The sequence below is a fragment of the Dromiciops gliroides genome, chromosome 3, assembly GCF_019393635.1.
Source record: "Dromiciops gliroides isolate mDroGli1 chromosome 3, mDroGli1.pri, whole genome shotgun sequence".
NCBI classification, from domain to species: Eukaryota; Metazoa; Chordata; class Mammalia; order Microbiotheria; family Microbiotheriidae; genus Dromiciops; species Dromiciops gliroides.
The window spans coordinates 644471846-644485959 of record NC_057863.1 but is presented as its reverse complement, the minus strand read 5'-3'; the positions used below and the strand labels follow the sequence as shown (position 1 = coordinate 644485959).

The window sequence follows — 14114 nt, the reverse complement described above, 5'->3', positions numbered from 1 at the left end:
AAAAGACAACCCTCAGACGGAATTCAACCTTAAGAATCTGGTCCTCACCACCTTAAATCTCTTCTTTGCTGGGACAGAGACGGTCAGCTCCACACTGCGCTATGGGTTTCTGCTTCTCATGAAACACCCAGAGGTGGAAGGTGAATCCTGTTCCTGGCCATCCTCCTGGCCCCTACCCTCCTCACCCCCATCTCATTCTCTGGGAGATCCTGATGGCCTGAACCAACCAATGGGTCGACAAGCATTTAAGTATCTACTGGATAATAGGCTTTGGGCCAGGTACTAGAGGTACAAATGCAAAGAATGAAACAATACCTACTCTCAAGGAGCTTACATTTTAACTTTTTCTTTCTTTCTTTTTTTTGGTAAGGCAATTGGGGTTAAGTGACTTGCCCAGGGTCACACAGCTAGTAAGTGTCAAGTGTCTGAGGCTGGATTTGAACTCAGGTCCTCCTGAATCCAGGGCCAGTGCTTTATTCACTGTGCCACCTAGATGCCCCTTTACACTGTAACTTGAGCAGTGTTCTGGGAGGAGGAGACACTGGGAGAAAGTCACTGAGGAAGCAAATCATAAAATCACGCATTCCAGGCTTAGAAAGGGACCTTGGAGACAATTGTTTGTAACCTGATCTTTCATGTATTTTTTCAAAGGAAATATTTATTAATACCTTGGATAATGTACCCCAACTCTTTATGCCCAAGCACAGCTTTGCCCACTATTTCTCTCTATCTTTTTTGGGGGGAGGGTAGGGAAATGAGGGTTAAGTGACTTGCCCAAGGTCACACAGCTAGTAAGTGTCAAATGTTTGAAGCCCAATTTGAACTCAGGTCCTCCTGAATCCAGGACTGGTGCTTTATCCACTGTACCACCTAGCTGCCCCCATCTTTCATGTATTTAAAAAACCCTTCATATTCTAAGTCAGGTATCTATCTATATATCTCTGTTTGTCTGCCTGCTGGCCTGCCTATCTATCTAGCTAGCTATCTAGCTATCTAGCTATCATCTATCTAATCCATCTACCCATCCATTCATTGATCTACTCATTCATCCATTCATTTATCCATTAATTATCCAACCATTGATCATTTATCTCCATCCATTCATCCATCTATCATCTATCTATCTGTCTGTCTGTCTATCTATCTATCTATCTATCTATCTATCTATCTATCTATCTATCTATCTATCTATCTATCAGCAGCTAGGTGGGTCAGTGGCTTGGAATCAGGAAGACCTGAGTTCAAACCTGGCCTCAGACACTTAGTAGTTGTGTGATTCTTGGCAGGTCACTTCACCCTGTTTGCCTCAGTTCCTTGTTTGTAAAATGAGCTGGAGAAGGAAATGACAAGGATCTTTAAAAAAAATTTTAATTAAAAAAAATTTTTTTATTTTTTCCCATTCTAGGATCTTTGCCAAGATCCGCCCTACCCCCCAAAAGGGGAATCACAAAGAGTGGAATATAACTAAAAAATGAAAAACAATAACAACAGAGGCATCTAGGGGTACAATGGATAGAGTATGGGAGTTAGGTCAGAAAGATCTAAATTCAAATCAACCTTAGACACTAGGTGTGTAACACTAGGCAAGTCACTGAACCTTCCTGTTTCCTATCTAGAAAATAGAGATAACAACTATCTTGCAGAATTGTTGGGTGGGTAAAGTTAGATTCTATTTATAAAGTGCTTCATAAATAATAGCTGTTATGAAGAATACTTTAAAAAAAATTGATATCATAGTATGGTAGGTATACATTCATCCAACTGCTTCATTTTACAGTTGAGGTAACTGAGGCCCAGGGAGATTTAATGAATGGGCACCAGAGGTGGTTTATATTCCTATCACCTTCATTCTTTTCTTCTCTTCCTAGTGAATTATCTTTTGTAACAAAGAATAAGAAAGAGTAAGGGGGAGGGAATTCCACAAAATGGGGGAGGGAATTTCACTTTGACTGAGCCTTACCGTGTTCTATACCCATAGTCCCACACCTCTCCTGTGAAGAGAGGAAGGTGTATTTTTGTCATCTCTTATTGGCCATTATAAACATCCCATAATTCTTAAAGTTCAAGATTCTATCATTGCTAAAGTTCTAGGATTCTAAGTATCCTATGGCTCTGTTTCTCCAAGATGCTATGATTCAAAGGCTCTATGATAAGATTCTGAAATACTAGGATTTTCAGATTCCAGGGTCCTAAGAATCTAAATTTCCAGGTCATGTTCTATAGCTTTGTCACCTTATAGTTCTAGACTTGCTGCATTTGTTTTTGTGGGACAATGAGGGTTAAGTGACTTGCCCAGGGTCACACAGCTAGTAAGTGTCAAGTGTCTGAGGCCGGATTTTAACTCAGGTCTTCCTGAATCCAGGGCCGGTGCTCTATCTACTGTGCCACCTAGCTGCCCCCACCTTATAGTTCTAGGCTGCTGCTTATTGGAGGTGGTGTGGTACTGTAGAAAGAGCAATGGATTTGGGAATTGGAATGCCTCTGGGTTTAGATCCTGAATCTGCCACTGATCTATATGACCTTAGACAAGTCATATAGTCCTCAGTTTCCTCCTTTGTAAGCTGAGGGAGATGGCTTCTGAGATCCCTTCCAGCATTAGGTTCATCATTCTAAGAGTCAATGATTCCAAGGATCTCCCATGTTAAGGTTGCCAGGTTCGATGATTTAGAACTGGAAAATGTCTGGCCCAATTTCCTTAGTTCACAAATGAAGCTCAGAGATGGGAGTCACTTACCCAAAGTCACATAATCTCTCTCTCTCTCTTTTTTTTGGGGGGAAATGAGGGTTAAATGACTTGCTCAAGGTCACACAGCTAGTGTCAAGTGTCTGAGGCTGGGTTTGAACTCAGGTCCTCCTGAATCCAGGGCTGGTGCTTTATCCACTGCACCACCTAGCTGCCCCAAATATATAGACCATACTATTTTTTTTTATGGGGCAATAAGGGTTAAGTGACTTGCCCAGGGTCACACAGCTAGTAAGTGTCAAGTGTCTAAGGCCAAATTTGAATTCAGGTCCTCCTGAATCCAGGGCTGGTGCTTTATCCACTGAGCCACCTAGCTGTCCCTCACATAATCTCTTATATGAGACTCCTTGCAGCCTGAGTTTCAGACTCTCAAGATTTCTGACCCCTCCAGCCAAGGTTCAAGAGGAGATCGACCAAGTCATTGGGCGACACCGAATCCCCAAGGCAGAGGACCGGATGCAGATGCCATACACTGATGCAGTCATCCATGAGATCCAGAGGTTTACAGACATTGTGCCCATGGGCGTCCCTCACACAGTCACCCGAGACACTCACTTCCGAGGTTACGTCCTGCCCAAGGTAAGAGGCTCTTCCTCATATGTCTCCCCCATCCAATTCTTCTTTTCAGTCCCCTGCTCCTTACCCCAAGTCCAGCTCCTCTGTCCTAGAGCTGGCCCTGTTCACTATGCTCATGCCCACCCTCCTTCCAGGGCACTGATGTCTTCCCTCTCATTGGTTCTGCTCTCCGAGACCCTAAGTATTTCCAAAAACCTGAAGCCTTCGAACCCAAGCACTTTCTCGATGAGCAGGGACGCTTCAAGAAGAATGAGGCCTTCGTGCCATTTGCCTCCGGTGGGTTCTTAGAAACCTCTTCTTTCCCTCCATTCTTCCCTGCCAGAGACACTGAAGATAATGGAGTTAGAGCATGGATTAGAGTGCGCTATTATAAGGTTGAGACATAACTATAGACCCTCAGAATCTCAGAAGAGACTCACAAGCTCCATAGCTCTGGAGCTGGACGGGATCCTCAGATTCCAACTGCCTCATTCTACAGATGAGGAAACTGAGACCCAGAGGAGGGAAGAGACTTGGCCAAGATCATACGGGAAATAAGGATCATAGAAGGGATTTGAACTCAGGGCCACTGATATTCTTTCTACTATCCCATGGAAGAAAAGAATTTTAGGATAACAGGAAAAATACAGTATTAGATGAGTAGAGGGGCAGCTTGGTAGGGCAATGGATAAAGCACCAGCCCTGGATTCAGGAGGACCTGAGTTCAAATCCGGCCTCAGACACTTGACACTTACTGGCTGTGTGACCCTGGGCAAGTCACTTAACCCTCATCGTCCCACAAAAATATATTAGATGGGTAGACTCTTAGAATCTTGGCATTTTAGAACTTTAAGGTGTTTGGGAGGGGGCAGCTAGGTGGCACAGTAGATAGAGCACCGGCCCTGGAGTCAGAAGTACCTGAGTTCAAATCCGGCCTCAGACACTTAACACTTACTAGCTGTGTGACCCTGGGCAAGTCACTTAACCCCAATTGCCTCACTAGGAAAAAAAAAAGATGTTTGGGATCAGGAATGTACTGGCAAATATTTAACAACCAGCTCTCTAAAAAAAAAAATGCACCCACGACACACTTTTAAGTTTAATCTGAATCATTAGTATTTTCTCCATCAATTTATTAAGTCTAGACAAGCAGTGAAACAATAAATCAATCCCTGATTTGTACTATTTGCCAATTTCTGAGGTATAAATACTCACAGGGAGAATTTAACCATAGGCTCCCTGGAGCTGGTAAGCACTGGCTATGGCACACCCCTGCTTTTGAACCTTCAGACAAGTACAGACTTAGAGTCATAGAGCTGCCTCCCCAACCCCACTGAGATGAGTCTATATACATAATTTATCTGATGACCATGTTTTGGGTTATCTGTTTGGAAGTGTTCCAATGATCCATGTTCCATGTTTCTTTTTCCCCATTACTGGCACTGCGGACAATGGTGGCTCTCCTCAGGAAAGCGTGTGTGTCTGGGGGAGGCCATGGCCCGGATGGAACTCTTCCTCTACTTCACTTCCATCCTGCAGAACTTCTCTCTCCAATCCCTGGTTCCTCCCAGTGAAATTGACATCACCCCCAAGATAAGTGGTTTTGGCAACATCCCTCCCACCTATAAGCTCTGCATTGTAGCCCGTTGATGGGTCTCCCAGGACAAGGTCCTGGTACCTGCTGCCTGCTCACCCTCTTTCCCCAGCATTCCTACCTTCTGTGGTGTCTCCAAATAAAATGTTGTTGATTCTCTGTTCTCTGTGCTGGGGTGGGTGTAAATGGGGCTTGATATATGAACATATAGAAGCATACTCGGTAGTTCTGAAAGACTTAGAATGGATTTCTCCTGCCTAGGTTCCCCCCTTTCCCCAGCTTCTAGTCCCTTGTGCTCTGGCCCTAGACTCCTTCTCCTCTTCCTCTTCCTCTTCCTCCTCCTCTTCCTCTTCCTCCTCTTCCTCCTCCTCCTTCTTCTTCTTTGCAGGGTAATGGGAGTTAAGTGACTTGCCGAGGGTCACACAGCTAGCAAGTGTCCTAGACTCTTCTAATAACCTGTTTCTGATCTTGCCCCACTGTCACTCAAGGACAGACCTTCCCCGGCTCCCTATGGCCTCCAGGATCATATCTACATCCCAGCCTGGTGCTTGAGGTCTCCCCATTCTGGCCAAGACACCTTCTCCAGCCTCCTACTACCTATGTGCCCTCTGTAATCTTCTAGGAACTCTCTTCTATAATAGGCTCATTCTTAATGTCCTGGCATTTCCTCCCACCCTTCCCTTGCTGCCTATTCAGCAAGATCTATTTGGGGCCCCTATTTCCCCAGGAAAGTCTCTGGGTAGCTCATCCTCCAGAATCTTTTTTCCCCAGAACCCAAGCAACCCCATGTGAGCATGAAAAAAAGCCTAGTTCACACCTCTTGTTGATTGATTCCCACAAGATGGGATAATACATAACTTTTATTTCATTGGATAAGAGTATCAGGGATAAGGCGACTGTGGTGATGGGATGCAGTGTCTGGCTTAATCAGCCCTTACCCTTACACTATAATCATACAATCCTAGAAATCAAAACATAGAACCTTTGACTCCTAGAACCCATACAACTTGAGGCGTCCATAGAAACAAACAACCCTAAAAACATGGAAACTTGAACTTCTAGACCCTTTGATTCACTGAGATTTTGGAGTCAGAGAAGCTTAGAATTATGGAAACTTAAGATTTATTGGCCCATAGAATGTTTTTCCCACTGAGCTTTAGAACCTTTGATTTTTTGAAACACAGAACCTGGGAACCAAAGATCTTTAGACTCCTAAAGGCTTAGAAATGTGAACTCAAAGAAACAAGGGGTCTAAAATAATAGAAACCTCAGCCCAAAGAATATAGACCCTTAGAACCATGTCCTCTGGGCATGTAGAACTCCAGAATGAGCCATGGATTTCTAGTACTGAAAAACCTTATATTCATACAATCAAAACCTTCTAATTTGAGATTAGCATCATAGAGACTTCGAACCTTAGACTGATAGAACACAGAACCTTCGAAGCTTAAAATCACAGAATCAAAAAAACCCAAAACAAAACAGAAGAAAACAACAACAACAAAAAAGAATCACAGAATCATGTGGACTTAGAACTATATAAACATGGATCTTAGAACACCCTTAAGGTCATAAGTCTTAGAACCCTATATCATGAGAAATTTAGAACAGAGAACCTTAAGATTCCTAGAAACTTAGAACCATGGAATTCTGAATCTGAGTTGGAAAAGACCTCAGCAGCCTTATGGACAGGGAGTCAATAAATATTTATTAAACATATATAAAATATATGCCAGGCACTGTGCCAAGCACTGGGAAGACAAAGAAAGGCAAGAGGCAGTCCTTGCCCTCCAGGAGCTCACAGTCTAATGGGGGAGAAATGTCAGAAGTCCTAAAAAAGGAAATATAGGAAATAATAGGAAGGGCACTGGAAGGTGCTGTAATCAAGAGGGATTAGGAAAGGCTTCTTTGCAGCAGGTAACATTTTTTTTGCAGAGCAATGAGGGTTAAGTGACTTGTCCAGGGTCACACAGCTAGTAAGTATCAAGTGTCTGAGGCCGAATTTGAACTTGGGTCCTCCTGAATCCAGGGCTGGTGCTTTATTGTGCCACCTAGCTGCCCCTAAGCAAGTAGCATTTTGGTTGGGACTGGAAGGAACCAAAGAAATGTAGGCAGAGATAAGGAGGGAGAACATTCCAGGCATGGGGGACAGTCAGAAAAAATGGCCAGAGCTGAGAGAATCTTGTTCATGTTATAGCCAGGAGGCCAGCGTCACTTGATTTCATTAGAAAACAACTGGCCGGGCAGCTAGGTGGCACAGTGGATAAAGCACTGGCCCTGGATTCAGGAGGACCTGAGTTCAGATCTGGCCTTAGACACTTGACACTTATTAGCTGTGGGACCCTGGGCAAGTCACTTAAGCCTCATCATCCTGCAAAAAAAAGAAAAAAGAAAAAGAAAGAAAAAAGAAAAAGAAAGAAAAAAGAAAAAGAAAGAAAAAAGAAAACAACTGACCTAGAAAATAGATCTAGGAGAGATATTATAAGAATTATAGGACTACCTGAAAGCTATGATAAAAAGTCTTGACAATTTCTTTCAAGATGCCAAGATTGCAGAGGGAAGGCTGTGATTAACCTGAGTTCTCCCCAAGGCCCCTCCAAATACCTTCAAATAATGTCATAAGATAATTCCTGGAGCAGCAAAACCCACAAAAGGACAGGGTGAAATAATTTTCTAGCTGAAGACAACTTAGAAGGTTGGCAGGAAAGGTCTGTCACACCTGGGTGACAGTGGAGTACAATCTAGTACAGGCTGTGCCAGCACTGCCACTGCCAGCACAGACCCAGCCCCAGGAAACCAGGAGTAGGCTTTGGGAGCCACTGAATCAGTGGCAGCAGTGACTGATTCTGGAACTCTTAGCCCACAGATGGTAAGGGAGTCAAGCCATTGGCCAGAAGATGACAGAGGTCTCTTTGCTAGCACTGAGGCAGGACTCTGTTGCTTTGGGTCCCAGGGCAGGAAGGAGCTTGTGGCCACAGTGGAATAGGACTGTCCTCAGAGTTTCAGGGCAAAAAAACAGGCCAGGAGAGTGGTAAACACACCTCTCCTGTGATGTGTAAAATCAAATGTGGTTGCCTTATTTCTGTCCCAAGTTTGGGGAAAATTATCTGGGATTTCTAGTATATTAGTTACTTATAAATTAGAAGCTTTAGCACCAGTTTGGGGCCATTAAGCATTTATTAAAGCATACCAAGTATTAGTAAAAAGAGAACACCTGAGTCAGAAAGTTAAGAAAAGGCCTATCTAGCCTAGAGCTCCAGCCGGGCCTGCTTCTTCCACCTAGAGGAGGGATAGGCTGAAAGAAGATAGAAAATAGAGTAAATTTCATGGGGAAGGGAATAGGATGGAGGGAAACAGTTAACAATAGTAACTGTGAAAAAATTTTTGAAGCAGAGGCAAGAATAATGTAAGATGATAATGATGATTGGATGAAGATGGGGATTGATTGATGACAATGAGGATGGATCGGTGATGATGTTGAGATTTGATTGATGATGATAAAGCATATGGTACTTACTTTGCTGGGCTACTGTCACATGACTTTTTTTGTTGTTTTTGCTGGGCAATGAGGGTTAAGTGACTTGCCCAGGGTCACACAGATAGTAAGTGTCAAGTGTCTGAGGCTGGACTTGAACTCAGGTCCTCCTGAATCCAGGGCCAGTGCTCTATCCATTGCGCCACCTAGCTGCCCTGAAAATGCATCACATGACTTTTTTTTGTTGTTTTGCTATTGTGAAGAAAATTCTTTGTCAGCTCTAAGGTATTATATAAATTATACTATATTATATATTATCTATAATATATTATCTATAACTGTTGTTGCAAGAATCAACCTCATGGGTTTATTGTAAAGAAATCTCTCCTTAAAGTACTATATAAATGTAGTTTACTATAAAAATGGTGATCAGGATGCTATCAGAAAAACCCAGAAAGACCTACATGAGCTGATGCAATGTGAAATGTACTGTATACAACATAACAGCAATGCTGTAAGATGACTTGCTGTGAATAACTTGCTTATTTTCAGCAATGCAAAAATCTGACCAAAAAAAATGACAAAAATCAGTGAAGGTCCTATGAAAAATGCAGTCCATTTACAGAGAGAGAGAGCTGATGGTGTCTGAATACAGAGTGAAGCATAATTTTTTGTTTGTTTGTTATTTCCTTTATCTGAAGTAATGTTTTTGTCTGTTTTCTTTCACAACCTGTCTAATGTGGAAATGTTTTGAATGACTGCTCATGTATACCTTATATTGAATTGCTTGAGTTCTTTGTGGGGACGGGGGGAGGAAGAGAATTTGGAACACAAAGTTAAATTAAAAAAATTTTTGATGTTAAGAATTGGTGGGGGGACAACTAGATGGTGCAGTAGATAAAGCACTGGCCTTGGATTCAGGAGGACCTGAGTTTAAATCCAGCCTCAGACACTTGACACTAGCTGTGTGAACCCGGGCAAGTCACTTAACCCTCGTTGCCCAGCAAAAAAAAATTTTTAAAAAATGGTGAAGGGGCAGCTAGGTGGCACAGTGGATAAAGCACTGGCCCTGGATTCAGGAGGACCTGAGTTCAAATACGACCTCAGATACTTGACACTTACTAGCTGTGTGACCCTGGGTAAGTCACTTAACTCTCATTGCCTCACAAAACAAAATAAAAGAAAAAGAAATGGTGAAGAAGATGGCTTCAGAGATACCTGGGGAGACATATATGAAATGATGCAGAATGAAGTGAGCAAAAGCAGGGGGACAATTTATACAATATCAACATTATCGTAATGACTGACAACTCGGAAAGACTTTAGAACTTTTGGATATCAGTGAAATGATCAACTATGATTCCAGAGGACTGATGAAGCATGTTACCCACATCCTGACAGAGAGGTGATAGACTCAGGGTACAAAATGAGGCATATTTTTTTTGGATATAGAATTTGTGGGAATTTGCTTTGCTTGAATATGCATGTTTATTTTTCTTTCTTCTTAATGAGAGTGAAGGGAAGAGTTGTAAGAGAGAGGTGATTTTAACTGATTGACAAAATAAAAATGTACAGTTATCCCTTCCAAATCACAGGGGTTAGGGACACTGCACCCTGCAAAATGGAAAATATGTGTAAAATGTTTTGACCCTTCCTTTGAAGGAATTAGAATTCTTTGCAGATGAAAATCCTAGAAAACCAACTAAAAAGTAGTTTAATAATCAACAACTTTAGCAAAGCATATAAAACATATGCAGGATATAAAATATAACAACATAAATCATCAGCCTTTCTATGTATTACCTACAAAGTCCAGCAGCAAGAAATTGAAAGAGAAATTCCACTTAAAATAACTGTGGGCAATATAAAATACTCGGGAGTCTATTTGCCAAGACAAACCCAGTAACTATATAAACAAAATTGCAAAATACTTTTCATATAAATAAAGTTAAATCTAAACAATTGGAAAAATATTAACTTCTCATATGTAGGCCAAGCTAATATAATAAAATGACAATTATACCTAAATTAATTTACTTATTAAGTGCCATATGAAAGTACCAAAAATTATTTTATAGCACTAGAAAAAGCAATACCAAAATTAATCTGGAGGCACCAAAAGTTAAGGGTATCAAGGGAATCAATGAAAAAAATGTGAAAGGAAGATGGTTTAGCAGTACTGGGTCTCAAATTGTATTATTATTATTGTTATTGTTATTATTTTGTTTTCTAATTTAGAATTTTATTTCCTCCCCAAGTTACATGTAAAAGCAAATTTTAATAATGATTTTTAAAACTTTGTGTTCCAAATTCTCTTCCTCTCTCCCTTCTGTGAGGTCTAAAATCCTAGCTGCGATGTTTAAAATTTAATGTGTAGTCGCCTGACTTGACCCCAGTGTTGGGGAGAAACTGGCTAAGATTTATGGATAAATTCAAGAAGAGTTTAGGCTTTTAAGGATTTATTAAAGAGTAAAGACAACACATGGGATCCCGTAACGCCAGAAAAGTCTATCTACTTTCTATCTACTTTCCTCTCTTTTTCTCTGTCTGCCTTTTCTCTGTCTCCCACCCCCCTTAAGAATGCAAGCAATTCCGGGGCGGCTAGGTGGCATAGTGGATAAAGCACCGGCCCTGGATTCAGAAGTACCTGAGTTCAAATCCGGCCTCAGACACTTGACACTTACTAGCTGTGTGACCCTTGGCAAGTCACTTAACCCCCATTGCCCCGCAAAAACAAACAAACAACAACAAAAAAGAATGCAAGCAATTCAATATAAGTTATACATATGTGTAGTCATGCAAAACATTTCCACATCAAATTATATTATAAAGTGATAATTATCGAAACAACCTGGTACTGGCTAAGAAATAGAGTTGTGGATTACTGAAACAGATTAAGTACACAATACATTGTAGTGAGTGAACATAGTTATCTACTGTTTGATAAACCCAAAGCACTTAGCTTCTGGTATAAAAACTCACTATTTGACAAAATCTGCTGGGAAGATTGGAAAACAGTATGGCAGAAACTAGGTATAGATCAGTAATCTCACACAGTGTACAAGATAAGGTCAAAATGGGTATATGATTTAGACATAAGAAAATTAGGATTGTGTAGTTTACCTGTCAGACCTGTAAAGCTGCTAAAATCCTAGTTAGTCTGTCTAAAATATCTAATGAGTGGTCGCCAATAAATTAGAAGCTTTAGCTTTGTTGAAAAGAAAGAAGCCTAGATACCTACATCTATCTATCTCAGGGAGTCTGCATTTTTGCTCCACTCTCCATGAGAGTCCTGACGAAAGAGAGAGAACCACCCCTTCTTCATCCCACAAGCCTCCTGTGAAAACTGGGAACATTCCATCCACACGCGCATACAGAGCTCCAAACTAATTGGCTGGTAGATTTGATAAACAGTACCCATGAGCAAACATCACTTCCTGACACCAAGGAACTGACCACATGGCTTGTCCTCAAATGCCTTCTCATGGTGGAGCTTTCCTACAGTAACTCTCCAGCAGGTGGCATCACTCCAATTGTTACAGACCTATGGATAAGGAAAGAATTTAGAACCAAAAAATGTAGAGAATATTATGGAATGTAAAATGGATAATTTTGATATTATATACAATTAAAATTTTTTTGCACAAACAAAAACAATGCAACCAAAATTATAAGGAAAGCAGAAAACTGGGGAAAATTTTCAGTATTTCTGATAAAGGCCTCATTTCTCAAAGGTATAGAAAACTGAGTCAAATTTATAAGAATACAAGTCATTCCCCAATTGATAATAGTCAAAGGATATGAAGAGATAGTGTTCAAAGAAATCAAAGTTATCTATAGTCATGAGAAGTGCAAATTAAAACAGCTATGAGCTACCAGCTCACACTTATTAGATTGGCTAATATGACAAAAAAGGAAAATGAGGAATGTTGGAGGGGATATGGGAAAACAGGCACACTAATGCACTCTTGGTGGAATTGTGAAAAGATCCAATCATTCTGGTGAGCAATTTGAAATTATGCTCAAAGGGCTACAAAACTGTGCATACAATTTGATCCAGCACTGCTAGGTCTGTATTTCAAGGTGTGAGATTAAAATTGGATATTAGATCATAAATCTACCCTACTTAACCTTTCCCTTAATTTATCTCCCAGACTAGTAAATGGAAGAAGCTTCTGGTTTTCTAGATAGAGCTTTTATTGTATGGTAGTCACAAGGTGATGTTGATTAGAAGGATAGGAAAGTAGAAATACAATACAAATCGTCTTAAGTCTAGGCTTAGTCTATATTCAGTATAAAACTCACCAAAAGCGGAAGGCCACCTGTGGGGCAAGAGACCGAGTCAAGCGCGTGCTGTTAACCGAGAGCCGGGCCGAGTCAAACTCCAGTCTGCGTCTGTCTGTGCAGCGCAGCCAGGAGACCAGCGGAGCAGGAAAAAAGGCCTACTTCCATTCTCTCCTTGCCTTTTAAGCTCGCACCTGTTAAGGGCTAAAATTCTAGCTAAACTGTCTAAAATATCTAATGAGTGGTCGCCAATCAATTACAAGCTTTAGCAAGAGTTAGACTTTTAAGCATTTATTAAGGAGAATAAGAATTTGGTAAAGAGAGAGAGAAAGGCCTAGATTCCTATCTATTAAAGGGAGAGCACATTTCTAGCTCCCTTCTCCGCCAGCGTCCTCAGGAAAGAGCCCAAGACTGAGCGCCAGTCTCTTCCTTCCTCCTCCCACTAGCCCGCGTCACTTCCTGACTCCTGAAGAAAAGACTCCTGGTCTTGCCCTCAAAGACCTTTGCTTCATGGGCAGAAGTCTTCTACAGTAAGTCTCCAGCAGGTGGCGTCATTCCAATCGTTACACACCCCGGAAGTGGAGTGCTAGCAGGCAGTCTGATGTGCACAGCAGGACCGACTGGCTTGTGTAGCTCATGCCATTGGTCTCCTCCCCGAAAGGGTGGTCCTAAAAAAAACCTGGCATCTCTCCATTATCTAACCGACTGTTAAAACTTTTTACCACAAAGGAGACATTTATAAAAAATGAAAAAAAGAATCTTTGTCCACAAGTATTTATAGAAGTTATTTTTGTGATGGTAAAGAATTGGAAATTGAGGGGATGCCCATGAATTGGGGAGTGGCAAAACAAGTTGTGCTATATGATTGTAATGGAATATTATTGTCGTATAAGAAATGACAAGCGGGGTGATTTCAGACAAATCTGGAGTTATATGAATTGATACAAAGTGAAGTGAACAGAGCTAGGAAAATATTCTACACAGTAACATCAATATTGTCCAATCAAGAACTGTGAATGATTTAACTATTTTCAGCAATATAATGATCCAATACAATCCCAAAGGATTCATGATGAAAAATGCTATTTGCCTTCAGAGAAAGAACTGATGTTGTCCTTTTTTTAATTTAAATTTTTTCAAAAAAAATTTTTGTGGGGCAATGAGGATTAAGTGACTTACCCAGGGTCACAAAACTATTAGGTGCCAAGTGTGTGACACTGAATTTGAACTCAGGCCCTTCTGAATCCAGGGCTGGTGCTTTATCCACTGCACCACCTAGTGGCTCCCTGATGTCATCTTAATACAAAATGAAACTTACTATTTTTCCTTCCTTCCTTCCTTCCTTCCTTCCTTCCTTCCTTCCTTCCTTCCTTCCTTCCTTCCTTCCTTCCTTCCTTCCTTCCTTCCTTCCTTCCTTCCTTCCTTCCTTCCTTCCTTCCTTCCTTCCTTCCTTCCTTCCTTCC

General features: G+C 41.2%; 1 protein-coding gene across 5 annotated transcripts in view; it reads left to right on the top strand.

Annotated features, from left to right (window-relative positions):
* The window catches only part of LOC122748781 (cytochrome P450 2G1), a 13482-nt gene extending 8534 nt beyond the window's left edge, over positions 1-4948 (top strand). For 3 of the 5 annotated variants that reach the window (XM_043994740.1, XM_043994739.1, XM_043994741.1), the window contains exons 7-10: positions 6-140; positions 3135-3322; positions 3454-3595; positions 4767-4948. In XM_043994740.1, coding sequence (XP_043850675.1) covers positions 6-140; positions 3135-3322; positions 3454-3595; positions 4767-4948 — 647 coding nt within the window. Of the gene's footprint in view, positions 141-3134; positions 3323-3453; positions 3596-4766 lie in introns of all 5 variants that reach the window. The other 2 variants (XM_043994737.1, XM_043994738.1) reach the window with 2 other exon arrangements.
* Positions 4949-14114: the final 9166 nt, after the last annotated feature.